At 34.4% G+C, this 20,818-nt stretch overlaps 2 protein-coding genes across 11 annotated transcripts; both read left to right on the top strand.

The window, feature by feature from the left end:
• Positions 1-353: 353 nt before the first annotated feature.
• On the top strand, positions 354-8,468 carry LOC123528463 (uncharacterized; the record flags this gene model as incomplete). The annotated part of the gene is made up of 7 exons (XM_053532517.1): positions 354-419; positions 2,156-2,237; positions 2,435-2,505; positions 3,387-3,749; positions 5,702-5,816; positions 7,006-7,069; positions 7,239-8,468. Coding segments are annotated over 7 exons (1,409 nt in total), but the record flags the coding sequence as incomplete, so codon positions are not given.
• A 5,295-nt stretch (positions 8,469-13,763) lies between these two features.
• On the top strand, positions 13,764-20,319 carry LOC123528467 (uncharacterized). 10 transcript variants are annotated; one of them, XM_053532512.1, is made up of 7 exons: positions 13,764-13,838; positions 14,584-14,774; positions 15,056-15,103; positions 17,947-18,012; positions 18,838-18,916; positions 19,220-19,305; positions 19,833-20,319. In XM_053532512.1, the coding sequence occupies exons 2-7, from the start codon at positions 14,690-14,692 to the stop codon at positions 20,270-20,272; spliced, it is 804 nt and encodes a 267-aa protein (XP_053388487.1). In that variant the 5' UTR covers positions 13,764-13,838; positions 14,584-14,689; the 3' UTR covers positions 20,273-20,319. The 10 variants fall into 10 exon arrangements, with proteins under 10 accessions (XP_053388487.1, XP_045164134.2, XP_045164135.2 ...); XM_045308199.2 differs by lacking the exon at positions 14,584-14,774 and having other exon boundaries at positions 13,786-13,838; positions 15,043-15,103; XM_045308200.2 differs by lacking the exon at positions 14,584-14,774 and having other exon boundaries at positions 13,796-13,838.
• The last annotated feature ends 499 nt before the right edge of the window (positions 20,320-20,818 follow it).

Below are 20,818 nucleotides of genomic sequence, written 5' to 3'. Positions count from 1 at the left end.
CAGTACCAGAAGTGACTTCTTCTTAGCGACTTTATGTTTACTTTTCCATTTGGCTTGGAGACAAACTGTCTTCTGTCAAATCGTAATGATGAGAACAAAAGCCGCACCCGACCTCTCGATACATGGTTATCGGCTAATCGGCAGGGCGGGTAGAACTTTTGATACTGCTTTTTTTTCAGAATTATTGAAAAGCTGGCTAAGTCAATTATATTGACAAAAGTTCAAAATAATGCGACTTTTAGAACTATGCAAATCCTTGTTCAGGCGGAGAGCTAAAATGTTATCAGAAGTTGCACTTTCTACAAGGACAATATATCAAGAACAATAACAGTTGTTTCTTTTTTTATTCTCAGTGCTGATGGCGTATTGCGTGGATGGTGAAGCAGATACGGATAACTCAAACCATTGCACACAACAAAGTAAAATAAGATTATATTTAATATACCTAATGAGTTTCACACAACTTATTTTAACTACAGTAACTTTTTCTGAACTTTTGACCGCTACCCGCGTCTTGGTGAAATAATAGTAAACCACTGATTTAAAATCAATTATCTCGCTGAAATATTTCAAAATAATTGAATACCTTTTGGCACACGTTGCCTAGACCAAAAACAGAAAAAGTACGTTTAAAGGCAGATAATAAAAACATTATTCAAGAAAGCATTCCGCATTACCACCCACTCATCAACGTCTGTCGTTATGGCAATTTTTTATACTACAGTATCCCCATTAATATTTTGTAAAACGCTTTTGTTTGACAAAAAATTAAGTACTCAGAGGAGGGAGATAATTTGGCTATTATTCAAGGCAAATTCCCACTTATTGCACTCCGCGTATTTTATGTCTTTTTCAATGCTATAGGAAACATTCTTAGATCAACTTCTAGACACAGCCGTGTGTACATGAAGGCGAAATGTAAACAAACAAACATCAGAATGTGCAGTATTTACATGAAACTCGTCCAGAAATGATTCTGAATGTGAAACCACACAGTGCTACACATTTTATTTGTTTATTTATTCTAAAGCTGTTCAGTATATATGTTACCGTCTGCACCGGAAGATTAGTAGGGAAGGTGATCCAAGTTTTTCTATAACGTTGACGAAAACATTAAGTATTCGAAATGTCTCTTTGATAAGAAACATTTAGAAACGATGGAGTAGAAGATAAATTATTAAATGTCAATATTCTTGGTAATCATTTGCCGAACTGCGCGTTCTAGATGAGAAATGTGCGATTGAAATGGGTTAGTATATTCTCCCGTTGTGTGTCATGGTTTACTTGGGAGTAGGAAATATACATGTATAATGGCACCGTTTTTCTGACCATTAATTTATAACAACGGTGATAATTGCATAATTATTGTCCGAAAAGTACAAATACTGAGATAAAGCGAAATTATTCGAGATAGATTCGGGGATCTTATATTTAAGTTCTATTGAACATAGTCGCACAGTAATTGGCCAGACATAAAGGAAAAGTTAAGAACACAAATACAGAAGTTTTTCTGTAATTCAGAAAAAGACAAAAATGGTATTTAGCTCAGGTACTTCTTCTCTTTGCATTATTTTATCTTTCTTTACATTCCCACCAGCAGTAAACTGGTGCAAAGTCATTGCTGGAAAATATGTACAAACAGAGAAGTACTTCGAAAATTATTTAATATACAGTATAGTTTTTATTGTTGAGCCCTTTATGTTTTGTCACTGTCATCTAGACATATGTCAAGTTTCATATAATTCCTTTTAATATGTTAAGACAAACGGACAGTCTATGTTTCTATTTTGTTTGTTTGTTTTGGGTTTAACGCCGTTTTTCAACAGTATTTCAGTCATGTAACGGCGGGCAGTTAACCTAACCAGTGTTCCTTGATTCTGTACCAGTACAAACCTGTTCTCCGCAAGTAACTGCCAACTTCCCAACATGAAGCAGAGGTGGAGGACTAATGATTTCAGACACAATGTCGTTTATCAAATAGTCACGGAGAACATACGCCTCGCCCGAGGATCGAACTCGCGACCCCACGATCCGTAGACTAACGCTCTCCCTACTGAGCTAAGCGGGCGGGCATGCCCCAACCATTGCTTAGGAAATGAAGTATGTATTTTACTGAATCAGTGAATGTTTATACATTTATTTTCATTTTTTGCAGTTGAAAGTTTTGCGGAACCGGTTACTTCGTTTATGAAAATACTGATTGAAGCGAACAGAGCAGCCAATCAGCCATTCACAATGTAAGATTTTAGACTCATTCCATTTATTGTACATCCGTCAAGGCAATTTAAAGTATACCAAAACTACAGCAATCAGTCCTGCTTTGATTTAAGATGTCCTTCATTTTCTTGTCTTTAACATGAGTAATATTAGTTCATATTTATCACCATTGGTGTTCAATCCTTTGTATCGTTTACTCGTACATTTTATTTTACAGACCTGTCGGCGATTCAAAAAGTCTTTTGAGAAATCTTCAAGAAAGCTCGTGTTTAAGAGAATGGGAGTTTGGTGAGTTATCGCTCACTGTCTTTTAAACATTTTCATAAGCGATATCTCCTGTGAAACCATCCACTCGATGTAAGATGATGAAACCTGGCATGGTTGTTCCTTGGATAGTCCTCTACCAGACTTGTTTTATTTCTAATTCTGGTAGTGGGGAGAAACTTTTAAAAGACTCACCAGAAAGATTTGAAAATCGTTTCTGAGAAATGTTCTTAAGATTACCATCTACTAAGCTTCTTTAAATTATCCCGATGTGTCATGACCGCTAGGGGTGTGGTCTTTTAACCTTATGCACGAGCTCGGTATCGAGTCCTAGGCCCAGGTGTTTGGAACTTTTATCGGCTGTAAAACTAACCACCAATTAAATTTTGATTCAGAATATTAGTATTGATGGTAAACACCGTTATGATGTTTTGATTTAAATGTAAAGACATTTTAGTGTTCACAATCATACATTTGTTATACTAAGTCTTCAAACATGTCGAAAAATAAGCTTAAACTGTTAAAATTTCAAACAACTGGGTTTAGCCTCCTGTTCACGAAATATTTTCGGTCTCAGCTTAGTTTTACAGTAAAAATGTGTTGGTCATTTACATCTAAATTGCACATTTAAAATTAAAGCTTATTATAAGTTAATAACTATTTGTATCTTTAAGTGACTATTCAGTACTGATTGTCAGTCTCTACTGAAATGTAATATTGAAGGTCTTGTAAAATTCGCCATCAAGCTTCCAAACATGAACTTATCTGAGACCGAAAAATATTATGTAAACATGGGGCCTTATTCGTCAAAATTACGCCTGTAGGAATGATATTCATCGTTTTAAAATGCTTACAGCGGTTGCAAACTAACATTTTTATTGGAGTATACTTTTTCCTTTCCTCAGAAAGCCTAAACACTGAACACAATGTGACATGTTACAAGCAAAAGGTGTTAGACAGTATGAAAGTGGTTTGGACTCCTACCAAAGAGTTGTTATTACTATCGATAGCAGAAGGATCTAACGCGGACACCAAATACGCAATAGAAAGAATCATAAATGCATGCAATTATCAAGTTACACAAAAGCCTTGTAAAACAACTACTGCTTCCACCACGTGTTCCTGTAATACACGATGTAGCACACTCCCAACGACAGGCACAGAGACAAGGAACATCCATACCACAACAGATAGAAGTACTAGTACCAAAACAACCGGTTTGACAACATCTACCGAAACTGGACTTCCTCAGTCACAAAATTCCGAAGGTCAGTGATCACTTACATATCCTCATAATACTAGTATTGTTGCGAGCTGGTAACGCTCGCAGTGACGGATGTGTGGTTCTACTAAATCAGACAGTCAGGCACATTTACTGTCGAATATCAGACATTCAGACAGACGGACAACGCTAAAACTGGCTAAGACTTTGACAGAGTGTCAAATGAAGAACGGACTCACGGACGGACACAGAACACCACAAATGACTCCGCAGCAATGGACGAAATAAGTATAAGGACTAAACTCCAGAAAACAAGTAAGAGCTCTAACGGTTTATGAAATTTTATTAATGGTAGATCTAAGAATACCGTAATTTAACAGTGTCGGCAACAAACAACTGTTCAAAGCAACAATAGCATTATTCAAATATAAAGTGAGGTGTCGATGGCTTACTGAATTCAAGAATTAAGAATCCTATAAATCACTGGTATTTTAATCTACGATAACTTAAAAATAAAGAAAACTGCAGAAAGTTTCCGAAAAATTACCATACGAGATTCAGAAAGCTAAACCTTAAGAATTGACGAAGTATTTCTGTTAATGCTTTAAAATAATTATGTTAAATATAACGTATTATTACCAAATAAGTGCTAAGGTATTTTATAACGGATTTATAGTGCTGAAATGAATTACTACGGAAGGCTATGCCCAAGATTTTACTGGCTGCGGAGTGCCGTCAAACAGTAAACACCGCTTTATATACGGGTACTTCAAACAAAATCAAGAGTGTTTGAGATAGTTCAAAAATATCTAACAAAATGGCGCAAAAGTATTTCAAACAGTTCCGACACCTCAAACAGCAACAGAAAAGACGTACATGTGCACGGCTTAAGAGTGGTAATTGAATGTGCGCTAAAATATACGAAAAATAATGAAAGTTTTCATCAAACAGTAAAGACAGGAACCCCCTACTAGAAAAATGTACTAGATCTAAGAAACTTGATGACGTAAATAATAACTACCTGTACGTGTATGACGTCACGCCTAAACAGCATACAAAATGGCGGACGACACAATAAACTGAAGTGTTTTAACATGGAAAAATGGATAATTAAGGCTTAAAATATGGATTTTGTAGTCATTAAGTGAATCATTTATAGAAAAATACATAAGCCGATGAGTTACTAAATATTTGACACTGAAATATAGCATATGTATCGTAAAATAGCGAAGAGCACATGTATTGTGAAAACGAAAGAAGGGTTGATTTAACGGCGCACTACGCTATCAATTTCCTCTTCTTTAATATGTTAGTAATACCAAGATTCGTTTCATTCGATATATATATGTTGTATCTGAGTGTAAATACTACACATATGTGTAGATTTCACCTATAAATCTTGACTGTGTGTGTAATATTGACAAATATTTTGTTGTTTTTACCATTGTACTATATATTGTATTTATGGTATTTTTGTCTTTGCTCTCATTTATATGTTTACTTTATTTTGTAATGGAGGACGTGAAGATAATCATAATATTATCGTAATTAAAATTATTATAATAATTATTATTATCATTGTTATTATTACAATCATTATTACCGCCTTGGTAGCCTAGCTTCAAGTGTGGGAGGTCGTGGGTTCGATCCTCGGCCGCGTCATACATAGTAGCATCCTCGCTTGGCGCTCAGCATTAAGAGGGTATTACCAGGACTAGTCAGCCTGATGTCAGTATATGTGACTTGGTGGGGTATCATGTCACGTGTCTACGGCGTGATATTCCAGTGAGGCAGCACTATAAAGTTGGGCATTGCGCTGTCTGCTACAAGTAGACATCGTCGTTTGTATGACTGAAAAATTGTTTTAAAAAGGACGCTAATTCCCGAACACACACACATACATACTATTATCATTATTATTATTAAAACCAGAAAGTCTCTGCATTTTCTGTTCGTTTAGCTATCAGGTGCTTGTTTATTTCTTCTTTTTTTTTCCAGACATATGTGCAAAATCATCCGATATTGTGATTGCTAGTATATGTTCCTTTGTTGGCGGAGTAGTGTGCTCTGTGGCCTTACTGCTTTTGGTGTTTCGTCGGCACGTGTGCAAGGGGTATATGCTTTTACAAATTGTTGCGTTATGGGGCACTTTCAATTGTTCCTATCATTCAAAACCCAGAATCAATTTATCGAGAATTATTTAAATACATAGGATAGCTTTTGTTACTCCACTGAATAATTATAGGTTATTAGATTTGTATCGAGTAATATGCATGAGTTCTGCAGCGGATATATATTTATCTTGCCTCCTTCATGATTCTTGCATTTCTGTCACTTGGAGACAGGATATATTCCATATCCTGCAAGTACATTTCAGACATGAATTTTGATTATTTAAACAAAATGGCTGCCGCATCGCTAGCGTAATTGAATCAAGTCAGATTATAAGTTCCTGCTATAGATATCGTTTCCAAGATAAAAATATTAGTGTTTTCTTGCCGTTCTATTTTTTCCTATCTAAATTAGGTTCGTGAAGTTAGTGGAAATAGAAGAACAGTAACTCTGTATGGGACGGCCGCGATTGCCAGGTTGAAATGTTGTTTTAGTTAAATCATCGTAAGGCAACTGAATTAACACATTAGTAAGACAGTGGTTTGTTGTAGGATCATTTAATCTACCTGCAAGGTAAAGGAATTAACAGCAAACGGGATGAAAGTCGAAGTTTTAAGACCTTTCTGACACCGTGTAATCTGATGATTTTTCGAAAGGACGGAAATAATTACAAATACAGTGATAAAACAAATATTATTTGCTAAGATTTTATGTTACGTTTTAATTTGGGATACATAGAGGTACAAAACAGAAACTTGAACATGAACATGCACCGATGAAATCAAATAAGGAAAAAAGTATAATTTTACAAATAAATACCAAAAGAGAGCGGTCAAAGAGTAAGATACATTAACATTGCAAGCATAATTACGTTAAATATGATTATTTAGTTGTGTTTTATTTTCCAGAGATGTCTGCAAATGACCGAATAAATAATCGTTTTCCACGTACTAAAGCATTTTTTTCTTACTCCCAAAAAGAAAGACAGTTGTACTTCTTTTGAAACTTTCTTACAAAAGAAATGTACTTAGTGTGTTAGCTTTAGAAAACTTACCAGCATATTTTCATTGCAGACTTAAATGCCTCGCTGAATGAAGGAAATACATGTATCCTTCTTCTTGCATGTTCTATGATAGGGGCCGGTAATAATTAACTAAATTATTTCTTTATTTATTTCTTTATTTATTTAGAACTGAAACACGTAAAGCTAAAGACGAAGTCATTATTCTAGATGATGATGCCGTTAAAGCTGAGGTAAGTATAACTGTTATTCTAAAATAAAGTCACAAAAACTCTACACTGATAAAAGCCCACAATGGCTGGATACCTTGACGAAAAAGTAGTTTTAAAAAAAGGATCCCCTTTCATGTTACTATATGCTTGATTCCATTTGTTTTTGTTTTAGTATGTCCTTCTTTTATAGGCGTTTGTATCCAAAGGAAGTAAGATTGATTCCGACAAAAAGACCTATGAAACATTGACTAGTATGGAACGTACAAAAACAGATGAAGAACACTCGTATCATGTTTACCTCGGACTGGATACAAGGCTAAGAGAAAATACGTTACTGACAAACTCCAATGAAAAATCTAAACAATCACAAGTAAAAGAACAAAGTGAGGCTGCGAAGAAGGACCATGTTTATAATGAACTGAAATCAGAAGAAATTACTAACGTTTACGAGGATACAAGGGCCAGTGACTTGCATGACCACACATACATTGGACTGAACAATCGAGAGACGAATGATCGCAATGAAGAACAAGGAAGTTCGAAAGGACCTGAATACAATGACCGCACAAGCGAGTGCCATGATTATTTAGTATTAGCAGACGACGCGAAAGGACCTCTGGCAAATGTAACAGATAAAGCTAATGAAATTCAAGGCTGTGAGCTACACCCGACCGAATTGACTGCAGTCGATCCGTCTTCAAGCGACCATGCTTATTTTACACTGCATAACATTGAGCAATCTGACAGCTCTACTCCAGATGTTGAGCAAAATGATGAAGAAAGTGGATCTGAAAATGACACTGATGGACATGCATACCATACTCTTGAAAGGGTATAAGTGTTATGATTTCCATGAGAACATATATATATATCTTTAATATTTTATCAATCATCATCCATGCTATACTTTTAACTATTGAATCTGTAATATACCGTAAATAGTTTATTTGTACGTTCGAATATGTTATAACCTTTTCTGACTATTGCTTCATTTCTCCTATATTATTTGATTGTTAGAAAATGTTCACCAGCTTCTTTCATACAGTTTAGATGTCATAACTAAGTGGTGTTTAGTATATAAAGGTAAATCTGTGTCTCTGATACTTATATAAGATTTGTTTTGGTTTATAATCATCTTCTGTATTACAAGCTAGATATGAGCCGCGCCATGAGAAAACCAACACAGTGCATTTGCGACCAGCATGGTTCGCTTTTCAAAGCCTATTGCAATTATAGAAACTGTTAGCGAACAGCATGGATCCTGACCAGTGCAGGCTGGTTTTCTCATGGTGCGGCTCATATTTCAGTACTTAGTATGCTTTTCTTAAAGACTTTCTAACTATTTTTGGAGCTTACTGTACAATTATTTTATTTAAACTGTCTGTGTCTATATCATTCATTAAATAAGATTTACACTCTTTACATTCATTGTTATTTAACGTATAGAATTGGATGAAAAATAACTGTATAAGTGAGTAAGATATACTTTGATCGTATTTAACCCACAGGAACATTATAGGTTCTAAATAAAAATTAAAGAGTGCTGATTTAAGTTAAAAGTATTAATCTGAATATTTACTTTTGTATTCCACTGTGGTGTCATACCATAACAATGTGTCAGTGTCATAACTCCAAATGACACGCAATGCTCCAATTAAAATGAAATCTATATAATCTATCTACGACAAAAAAAGGTCACTACCGGTTATACTAGCGGAATATCAATTTGGTATATCTTAGGAATGTGTCATACATATCATCGATGGCGATTTCATATGGACTAAGATAATACTGAAAATCAATCCTGTTTTTCAAAAATTGACTATGAAAAACTGAATCGAAAGCAATTCCACAAAAAAAGAATTGAACTAGAAAAGCTGAATCCGTGAACAAGGAGGCTTAGCTCAACACGTTATTCTTGATTCTGACTGACGGGATTCAATAATAGACAGTTTTTTAAGTCACCTGGGACTGAGCTACTCTGACATCTGTCATTTGCTGTCATTTGCCCTGTTCCTTAACAATGTTTCTCTTGATTCCCTGACGCTCTGTCTTCTGCAAAGGTATGGTGTGCATGCGTATATGGTTCTTTTGCGTTTTTTACATAAATCTACACGAGCATTTTTGTGTTTTACAACAGCCTCTTTTAACCATATATATTGTAGTTCGTACGGGATTCACTTGGTGGGCACAACATTTTTGCACTGTCTTGTCACCACTTTGGAACATGATGGTAGTTAAGAGTAAGGTTTAGTGCGCCTTTAACCGGTCTAAACTCCCTAGTAGCGTTTTCTTTTGCCACTGACCATTCCACGGCGGTTCCAAATTACTTCTTTCATTCGTTTATGTTCCATTGTGTATAGGCCTATATTTCTAAGATATTCCGGATATAGATATAATCCAGTTGGCACATATTATTTGTAATCTCAAAATGAACGTTTATGACAAATATAAAAAATATCATTTTATATGCAAATTTTCATCATATGAAGGTTTAAATCTCACCATGTACACATTTCCATAGTACTGGTTGCACTGTCCGAAAAGATACAACAAATATGATTCGAAGTAGGCAATGTTGTTTTATTGAGAAAGGAAACATGAAGTGAGTATGACAAATATTTGGAACGCTACCACGCATCAGATGAAAACATAATTTAACTGGCAAGCCGATACGTGGCAAAGAGCACCAGCAAATTATTAATGTCAGCTGCCGTTGTCCTGACGAAAGCATGATGGTGTATACCTAAAGGCCTGTATTTTAAAATATTGTCGTCGATGTGAATACTGGAGACTGAAAAGAAATATAGAAAGCGTCGAAATTGCAAATATGAGGAAAGGCAATTTTTTTGTTGCACTATTAGGGCGTTAAGGCTGCTTTTTAACCAATATTGGCGTGTCACCATGGTGCGTAGCCTGCCAATGTATCTAAACAGAAAGTTTCTATTATTATGGCGATTTCAGACTTTTTCCTTTTAAAGTTCTGTTTTCCTAAAATTAAAAAATTCTTTAACTGGATTAGGTGAAATTTTATTCGGGAGTAAGGCTAGACGCTCTTTTTACCGAGATACTGAGATACATTTTTTTTTTTAAATTAGCAATAATAAACACCAGTTAGGATTGACATTACACTTACGGGGTATTTTATTTAACGATAAATTACCCATTGTTGAAGGTAATAATAACATCAATGTTTTAGGTACGGCGTTTATTACACAGGGTTGATTAACTAACTATCCAAAGAATGCGCAATATACCCTTGTAAACAGTTTATGGGGTTACGAATTATGGTTATTATGAATACATGTAATCCTTACTTGAATGCAGGTAACTGTTGGTAAAGCCTTAGCTAAGAATAGAACTTTCTTTGAGGAAATTCTGACTCGCATCATTTGTAACACAGTAAACATATAATTATAATAATATGCATAACATAAATGCAGTTATCCACTTCTTGCGTTGAGGTGACGATGTCTGTATTTATTTTATGCTATCTGATGAAATACTGTGTTTTATCAGTGAGATATAATCCATATCACTCACTGCATATCACTCACTGTAAATGCCGATCTATTTGTACATTGTGTATGAATTTTAAATTATTTGCTTAAAACAGGATGAAAATTGTAGTCGCACTTTGTTTTCTCGATTCAAATTATTTTACTAAATGAGAATTTCATAACGTTATGCAGTAAAAAATAAAATCAAATGAGACTTTGTCGTGTACGTCTAACGTCACAACACGTCTGACGTCATGTTCGTTTACTCGCGTCTGTTTCCCGCGCTGAGATTAAAATTTGTTGCATAATGCACATCTCAACGTAATTAAGCAAAACATAAAAAGAAAATTTGTTTGTTTTTAGTGAATATGGAATATATCTCATCTCGAATTGAGAAAAATTTCACATTTTCACTCGCGCTACGCGCTCATGAAAATATTTAAAATTTTCTCAATACTCAATGAGATATATTCCATATTCACTCAAAACAAACAAATATCCTCTATTGACTTAAAGAAGGACTTATTCACTTTTTGCGCTAAGGTGACGACATGCTGAATGTTGGACTAGTTCCTTTGCGGTACAAGGAGTGAAAGAGAACATCCTATAGCATGATTAATTCAATATATCTGATATCTCCCCGAAGTCAATTCAACACGACTTACTTTTCACATGATCAGCTAGTATATCGTTATAAACCAATATCATCTGTGTCTTGTGTATGGCTCAAAATCTCAAAAAGAAGCCAGCGGCTGCATGATAACAGTTCTCACCATTAATCAGCTATTTTTATACATTGTGAACTTCACCGAGATAAGTATTTTCTTTGTCTGCATTGCTTTTTAATGATTTTGGAAATCGACCTGACTTCAAAAGCGTATCGAAATATAATCTATGGAGAATGGGTTTTTGTTTGATGGTATAAATATCAAACTGAAAACATGTATCGGACGAATTATGAACAACGTAATTTGGTTTTCCTTTCATATACGGGCGTTTGCGTAACTGATGTCCTCTTTTTAGCATCACACTTTCAGGATCTAACTTTTTAATACTGGTTTTGATTTCTGTTTTGTTTTAGCTGGGGTTAACGTCACGCCGACACAATTATAGGTCAAATGGCGACTTTCCAGTTTTGGTGATGGAGAAAGATCCCAGGTGTCCCTCCGTGCATTATTTCATCACTTGCGGGCACCTGGGTAGAACCATCGACCTTCCATAAGCCAGCTGGATGGCTTCCTCACAGTAACTGGATCCATAATCCAGCTGGATAGCTTCATCACAGTAACTCGCAAACCAATTAATTTTCAGAAATTGCTATGATATAATATCCTGTACCACGTGGGGATGCAGATACAAAAATAAGTCAGCAGAGTCGATATTGTTTATACGTTTCTCAATGATTTTTCTTAGATGTGTCTTCCTAATAATAAGAATAATAACTTTATTTAAAGCGGAGAACATATTTAGCTAGAGCCAGTCTAACATATGGTCCTCTACAATAATAAATTGCAAATTCTATACTTATTGCGTAACGGTTCCACTTAGTACAATTTAGTGAGGCAGAATCGGGAGAAAATGAATAGATACCAATGACTACACTTTTAAGATATAGATACATATACATACAGATAAAAATGATAACTTTTATAAAACCTAAAACCTGGAGAGAAAGAATGAACAATGTACACAAAAATGCAATGATATTGTGGATGGTGGTGGTTAGAAAACATGTAATGCACAAATCTGAAAATATGGAAACGAACATAACAACATCCTCCCCTCCATAAGCTATATTCCTCTTACAGCCAGTGCTTAACACCATACATGGTACACCCAGACGGGCTGCAAATAGATGCTCAAACACCCTGGTTATTGATGCCTTCCCATCATTGCTTCCAGCATACCACACACCACCGGCTAAGGTTATAATACCCATGCAGCTTGTATCAGCAAATATGGAAACGAATGTTGAATTAATAATCCTTTTCTATGCAATTTATGAGGAGTTGAATTACATGGTATTACTGCCAACAAGTTCTAAATGTCGTTTAGAAGATTGGAACATCATTGATGATACCTCTTCTGTGTTTTAGTGTCAAGAACACTCAAATTTCAGCCTGTGGACACATATTTTTGTCTGTGTCTGTAATACTCGAAAAGATTATCGACGCAGACATGCGACGCTGTAAAGTTTTCAATTTTTAACGGTTACCTAAAGATTTTAATATAGCTTTTTAGGTCGAACATTGTGATTTTTTATCAATAAGACAATACTGCTGCTACGGCAGCGAGCACTGATTGCTCAACCAAGGACTATAATACATAGGTCTTGTTTTCTGTGACCTGGTTCATCTATTTTGTTGCAGTTGATATCCTTTTGAGTTGACATGACTCGCTTTGGCACAGTTCGTTACCGATTTTAACACAATAATGATATATGCAACGTACACATGATCTACCATTTAAATCTATACCTGAAGTTCTGCTATGCCTGTATTTGCCTGTGTCTGCCACGACGAAAATTCCACAGATTGGATGCAGCACGGGGAGAAATACATAATTTTCATTTTCTACATTTTCGTTAACCATCGTTTTGTAAATGTTTTGTTCATTTACATCTTTACCAAAACATTTTCTACAATTTTCCTCGGATATAAAATTAATACATACTTAATTATATCTAAATACTAAAATAAACAAAAACTACTATCAAATTTGGATTTAATCTGGCAACAAAATGATACCATACAAACTCTTTTTCGACTATCAACATAATTGTAAATTCATGTGAACGTACATGTGCATTGGATAGAAGGAAAACTTGTTTCCACCAAAATTTGGTAAAAGAATTGCTATTTCAACACTATAAATGCCCTAACAATTAGTAAATATTGATATACATAATGTATTTGAAAAGCATATTTATATATTTTTATTATTTACCGCGTCATATTTTAAACACCACAAACAATATAAGAGGCTTTGGGTGGGGGTCAATTTCAAGGAATTTTAAAGTCATAAAAGGTAATCCCAGCTGATTTCTGTTTAATGAAATTATTTGATACGTGCGCCTGAATTAGTGTAACTTTCTGTTACACGAATACGTCAGGAACGTGACAGTTTCAACAAAGGAAACTATTTATATTTCATGGCTTGCGTGGCTTGAAAATTAGTGGTGAAACGAACGGGTATTTCCGATAACGCGTGTGACCAAGCGCATAAAACTTCCGCATCTATTGTTACAATTAGCATTTTAATCCAGGGCGTTTACGTTTGAAGTTCCCAATGTAAGTTGTCTTATTTTATCATATTTACATATTCATCTATGCTCTTTTAATTAAAAGATTGTTTCAAGTTTACAAACTTGCAATCTAAGTGTATTTTAATTAAATTGTTTTCTGATGCTTAACCCTTAGCCTGCTAAATTTCTATAATGGACTGGTCCATCTTTCAATTAGGATAGTACCATTTACTGTTAAAAGGGGTGTTTACCAAAAAGATACTGACTGAATGGCGAACAGTGCAGACCATGATCACACTGCACGGATGTGCAGGCTGATCTTGGTCTGCACTGGTCGCAAAGGCAGAATAAACTTGCCACCAGCAGGCTAAGTGTTAATCTTCTTTTTTGTAATACTCTCGAATATTTGTCGAAAATCAAACACACAAGGAGATTCTGTATGATACAGTATAAGACAGGTATATGCGTATTATATAATAAAAGATTACAGGAAAATGCATGTGTCAGAGTTAACTAAATACAAATTAGACCTTTTGCGTCGTGAAAACTTGTCATCAGTATGGTGGTTGATCTCTGCCATTTCGTTTTAGCGTGATGGCGCGTTTGAATGGCACCAACACGACAAACATGCGCACAAATACGACAAATATCGTATTTGCCGTATCGGCGCGCTTATTTTCTCGTTTGCCATGTTGTCGTGTTGGCACCAAAATGAACGACAGAGGTCAGCCACACTACATCGAGGTTGATCAATAGATTCAATACAATACTTAATGATCTTCTTAAAGCAGCATGCCTCAAGATCGTTCGACAACAAATAAAATATATTTTTAGATATCTTGAAATAAATGCTATATTTCTTAAGAAGGCTTTAAAACTTAATTACTGACAAACTTTATGTTACGGAAACACATGAGAATTTGCTGTTTTTACTACTTTTTACGACGAAAATCGAAAAGCGTTTGTCACGCTTTTACTCCAGGTAAACTGTCTCTATTATAAATATCTATAGTTTGAACTCATTATTCACTACTTCAGCTATAGCGCTATTGGTTACGACGACGGGAAAATGTCTTTATTGTCGCGGAGGTCCGGGGTTCGATTCCCGGCGCGGTCATATTTTTTCTTGATTTGGAACTTTTAAAATATTTTAGAAACAAAAAATCATATACTTATGTTCATAAAATGACCAAACTTCAATTTGAAAGAAAGATTTTTTTAGCCAAATCTGGAGGCATATGCTGCTTTAGATATTTATTTCAGCGGCAAAAGACATCATGAAGAATCACCTTGCAGCAATGATAGTTTATGGTATGTACCTTAAATTGTTGAAATTATTTTTTCTTAAAAATACAATAAAAAAGAAACGATTTATGTTCACCTTTGTGCTCAAGATCACTGAGAGCTCGCGTATAATATATAATTTCTCCGTATTCAAACGAAAACCGCGGAAAGTAAACAGGACATAGATTTTTATAACTAATGTTATTCAAAGTCATGCTTAAGTTAAACCAAGATACTGTTTCTGATCTTTTCATTAGCTCGATTATTCATAGAATATGTAGAGCTATTGTACTCATCCATTCGTAGACAAAATTTGGTTAAGTTTTTTTGTAGGTAAGCTGGTATCTTAGTGATCACTCGCGTGAATGGATTGAAACTTCACACGCTTATTCACTGTAATTAACTGCCATTCAATGCACAGGTTCCATAACTCTAGTATATATTTTTTATAAAATTATGCCCCTTTTGCGACTAGGCAATTGTTGGGGTTAAGTTTTTCATGTAAGCTGGCATTTTAGTAATAGTACCCATAGAAACTTTACACATTTGTTCACTGTAATGATCTGACATGCATTGTACATGTTCCATTACTCTATTTTGCATTAAAAATATGCCCCCTTTTCGACTTTTGTATTCATTCATTGAACTTTCTTTATTGGAAAGGCCGTTGAATAGTTTAGCTTGTTGTCATGCGACAGCACATTTTTCACTTGTTTTAAATCCTTTCGTATTTTGTAGTTGGGTTTTAATTCAACTTGTACTTGTATTCATATGTTTCCAAAGTCATAAAAAATTAAATGATTGTAAGTTTACCTAAAAAAAAACTCGTTTCAACTACTATACTTTCGAAATAATATATTCCAAACAGTAATATTATCTATTGAATAAAATCATTGTTTGGAGTTTTAGAATCGAAGAAATTATATCAGAGGGCACAGTTCGAGTGATATAATGATACGCACCTGGATGACATTCCAGAAAAAAAGCTCTGTTTGGGATATATTATTTGAATTTCTAGGACAAAATATTTCATGAAATTTGAAAGCGCTATTTCTTGATGCGTACAAGGCGCTAAGTATCACGTTGACGTGACGTCACATAACATCGTTGTGACGATAAAAGCATTGTTAGCCATTTAAAATACTGTTTACATCCTTGACGACGTCTGCCAAATGCTTTCCTGTTTTGTGTTGTTGCTTTTTTTTTTTTTTGCTTTTTTTTATTATTATTATTCTTTTTTTTTTTTTTTTTTGGCAGCGCACCAATAAATGACGTTATAATTGTGACATAACGGCGGTGATTTTGTTACACATTCTAACACGATCCGATTCATATTAAACAAAGAAGGCTGAAAACAGTGAATTATTATACATTCTAATATGCCTGCCTCTGTTAAAACACTCTTACGCTAGAATGACGTCACGTTAACGTGCGGTGACGTCAACGTTTTTGTTGCGACAAAGAAAGAGCGCTTCTATATTGTATCTACTGTTTTAGATTAAGGGCATATTAGAATCGAAATAATTTATAGCAAAACCGTTTTTTAACACTATTTATACACTCGGGCGGTAATAATTTCACCCGGGCTGCACCCTCGTGATATTATTACGTCCGACTTATAACCACCCATCGGCATAAATAGTGATAAAACACTCTTTTGCTATAAATTCTTTCTTAAACATCCATTTTTCTGACGTCACAATATTACGTCATAGCGTCAAACGCATAGCGGCGCGCTGGAAAATAAATTGAAAACGGACAAATATTTAATGAATGCCGTCAAGGATGTACTTTAAAATCCTTGGTAACGTGTTAGAATCGAAATAATATATCTCATTAAGTAATTTGCTCTTATTTTAAACCATTGTTTGTCGTTCAGATGCGTATTAGATCTATCAGATCTACATCACTCGGGCTGCGCCCTCGTGATATAATTCCTTCGCATCTAAACTCCAAACAATGATTTATTCAGCGACAAATCACTAAGTGAGATATATTATTTCTTAATTAACGTCACGCTTGCAGTCGAAAAACAAATCAGGTCATGTAAGAATAACCTCTTTGATGACTATATGCAGTTGCTTTCATTGCACAATAATGTCACAGTTTCAATCTTCTTTGTTTAGTAGGAAAACAAATCTGGTCGTGTAACGTTATTGATAGCCTACAGAAGGGGCCAGTTTACGTTTTTGTGTAATAATTTTATGTAAAACTTTAAACTCAGATAGGTAGATATTTCCTAACAGTATTTTTCCCGATTCAGAAAAAGTTTCCCAACAGAAAATACATAACGTTACGCTACAAACAATAAAATTAATCTGGAACTCGACGCTGTTGTTTAATTCCGTTAACGAACGTTTATTTCCTGCGCTTTGTTTAAGTACGTAACTTTAAGAGAAAAGTGATATGAAGAAAACCATTCGTTTTATCTAATTTATTCTGTTATTTGAAGAATATGGCATGCAATAAAAATAATGTATTACGGATCGAAATATCCAGCCCTTGAGTAACTGTTTAGCGGAAGCTCGTTAATGTCTGCAACTACAGCTAAGGACAGATCCAGATTTTAATCGCATGACCAATCATAGGACCAATTATGAATTATAATAAAATCTGTAACAAGATCCTTTGATAGCATAGAATGCAACCAAGCAATATAACTTGGTTTAGTTGAGTCTGTTCATGAGAGAAGGCCCCTAACACCCGCTTAAGCGGTATTCTATCACATAGATATTGAATGGACTCCATGATGCCAAAGAACAAGAAAATATAACAACAATAATTAGTCAAGAAAAATAAAATTAATTTTCTGTTTCTCCGAAAAAAAAAATGTTAATTCAATCCAGCACATGCTTCTTTGTTTTTGCAAGGACTGGTAATGAGAAACATTGAAGTAGCGAAGACTGTAGAAGTGGATGAATCCTGCACAATGATTCGTAATATACGTTTATTGGCTTCAGTCATTTAAACGTTTGCAGTAATATTTTAAACCTCTCCTTATTCTAAAGGTTTGAATATTAATATTTCTTTGAGCCAAAACGTTAAAGGTAAATTTAGTTCATCTACTATTCGACCGGTAAGTCTCCCTGTGTGATATTGCTGTTACAGCTTAGACATAACTTTTGACAAACGTATCATATACAGCTTCAGCATGCGTTTATATATAGAGAGAGAGATAGAGCGTTTATATAGAGTGATATATATACAGAGAGAGAGAGCGTTTATATTTACCACAGGCGGATCTACGAGAGAGCAGACTCGAAACCACCCACTCTCTGTTATTGATGCAACATATAAGTTTTCTCGGATGAGAAGTTATTGAAGAATTGAAATTGGCATGGATTTTCATCAAGTTTAAAGTTGGCATCATATCAAACTAACTTGATGCTTGTTTCGATCCTAGATCCATCTCTGTTTATTTGAGGAGTGAAACAAATCGCTAAATAACGTTTTTCATTCAGCAGATAGTAGGAAATTATCTTTAGTTACACTATTGTAAATATTGTGTATCTGGACCTTCAAAGCAATATTATATAATTTTCTTCTTAACGTTTTCCAAGCTAAACTTCTAAAATGCACTGTTCCATCATGCAGTATCACTTATTATTCAAAGGATTTTTCACTGAAAATTTTCTGACAGAATATCGAACAGTGTAGACCATGATCAGGCAAAATCACTAGTCGCCAACAGGCTAAATATTAACCAACGAACTGGGAATATTCGACTATACAGTTAACATTGTCATGTTTTATACCAACAGCTCATAAGTATATAGACGCGATGGTGTCATTTCTGAAGATACTGTCGGACTATACAAGAACAGGGAACTCAGTGAAAATGTAATGACCAATTTTCATATTTCTTCATCATTTATTAAGTATTAAAAGAAACAATTAAAAACGTGCTCCTTAATTGTCCACAAGCAAAGCTTACCACACTTTTGTCAATAAGAAATGGTACATTTTCTTTTTTACCATCTAGAGTATTAATGATAATATATGTGCCATTGTTATTATGTTTTGCACATAGAAAATATGTACCTGCAGACGCAGCTTTATCATTAATTGTCTTATATATACATATTTCTTAACATACATATTAATGTATAGATTATCTGTGTCATTTTCCGTTATATATTATAGTGTTATAAAAAGTGAGGAAGGTGAATACGACTTGATTTTAACGACTCTGTTAACGTTAAACGACAACTGCAAAGTTGAGGACAAAGGTAAAACAATCGTTAATTCACGTACACATTGTAACTCAAAATCTAAATAATTACACATCTCTTTAATTTTATGACGCATGAGTGCTTTAGAATTTCTGTTGCCATGGCAACACAAATAACATTCAATTGTAAAATATCGTAAAATTTGATTTCCCTAAGATAGCTCCATTACAATACATTTATTTATAGTTTCAACATGAACATAAGAAAACAAATGATTTTCAAGTATTTTAAACTACTTATTATGCAATAACTATATCGTGTCACTAATACAGGTTTTCTCAAATAATATAGACATTTATCATTTTTAACATCCGGCTGGCTAGCTACAAGTCAAGGGTCGGCAATTCGATTCTATTCCAAACAAATAGGAAAATGTAGGATTTAGCTAAACGTTATATCACTGATAGAATCTATCAATAGAACCTTCTTTTTAGTTGAAAATCGGAATCAACTCAAATCGGTTAAACGTTTCAAATTATTTGCGCCATGGCGTATAACGACAACATAAAATTATTATATTTTAGTAGATGAGGAGAGTGAAGTCGACAGTGTGAGATGTCAGTTCAAACATCTGTTAGGAACATTCAACGTTGAACTTAGTGCGCAACAGCACACAGACGACAATATATTCGTATTACTTGTGAAGATTGAAACTGACCAAAGACCACCCAAACTTACGGAACTGTGTACGCAGGCCACCTCCAAATGTGGAATATCAATACCAATAACTACAACATGCAGACAATCATTCTGTGCAAAATGCAAACAGTTGTCTTGGCTTTCAAAAAACAATGGAACAACAACAGCACAAAATGATCATACATTTTCTACAACAAAGATAAAAGCCACTGACGAAGGGTTGCAAGTTTCAGATATAGTTATTTCAAGTATATCGTCTTTCCTCGGTGGTGTCTTATGCACGTTGTTCACGCTGTTTGTGTACCGATTCATCTTACAAAGGTAAAAGTCTGATTATAGAGACTACTTTGCTTATTAAATAAATACTGATTTATTTTGCTTAATTTGTTACTTTTCCACATCCGGTACGCTTAAAGGGTTAGGGAGACCTAGGTCCTTTTCCCTTTTTATATATGTGTGTGTAAATTGCAAATTTCAACAGAATTTTTAACGAGTAGCAGTAGTTAGAAACATGATGTTTTTGAAACAGTATAACCCCATTTGACCTTTAATCCCCGGTCCGAACCAACTGATGCCGGACAATTTAAAATCCACAGGTTTTAAACCCAGTAAAAACCTCTGATTTAACTAAAGATGATTTAAAATGAAGAAAACATATGTCTTTATTTAAAAATAGTTTCCACTTAAAAACTTTAAACACTACACCGAGAGACAAAATGTAGAATAAGTTTGGCCTAATATAACATACAGGAAGTAAAATATAATGTGGTTGAATTTAGACCACATTTATTTTCTGTTTAAATCACTCTTTTACTTCCTTGTTTTGTAATCTTCTACATAGATAAAAACAACTGTTAAAGACATTAGAAAT

This window comes from Mercenaria mercenaria, unplaced genomic scaffold, assembly GCF_021730395.1.
Source record: "Mercenaria mercenaria strain notata unplaced genomic scaffold, MADL_Memer_1 contig_1326, whole genome shotgun sequence".
NCBI classification, from domain to species: domain Eukaryota; kingdom Metazoa; phylum Mollusca; class Bivalvia; order Venerida; family Veneridae; genus Mercenaria; species Mercenaria mercenaria.
The sequence above is the reverse complement of the archived record's forward strand: the minus strand, read 5'-3'. Positions and strand labels throughout refer to the sequence as shown.

Bases quoted from the DNA above. Each gene is read 5' to 3' on its own strand.
- LOC123528467 (XM_053532512.1), top strand. From the start codon at position 14,690: ATGTTACGGAAACACATGAGAATTTGCTGTTTTTACTACTTTTTACGA. The intron at 14,775-15,055 runs GTAAACTGTCTC...TATTTATTTCAG, and splicing joins TTGTCACGCTTTTACTCCAG to CGGCAAAAGACATCATGAAG. The intron at 15,104-17,946 runs GTATGTACCTTA...TGTTTTTGCAAG, and splicing joins TGCAGCAATGATAGTTTATG to GACTGGTAATGAGAAACATT.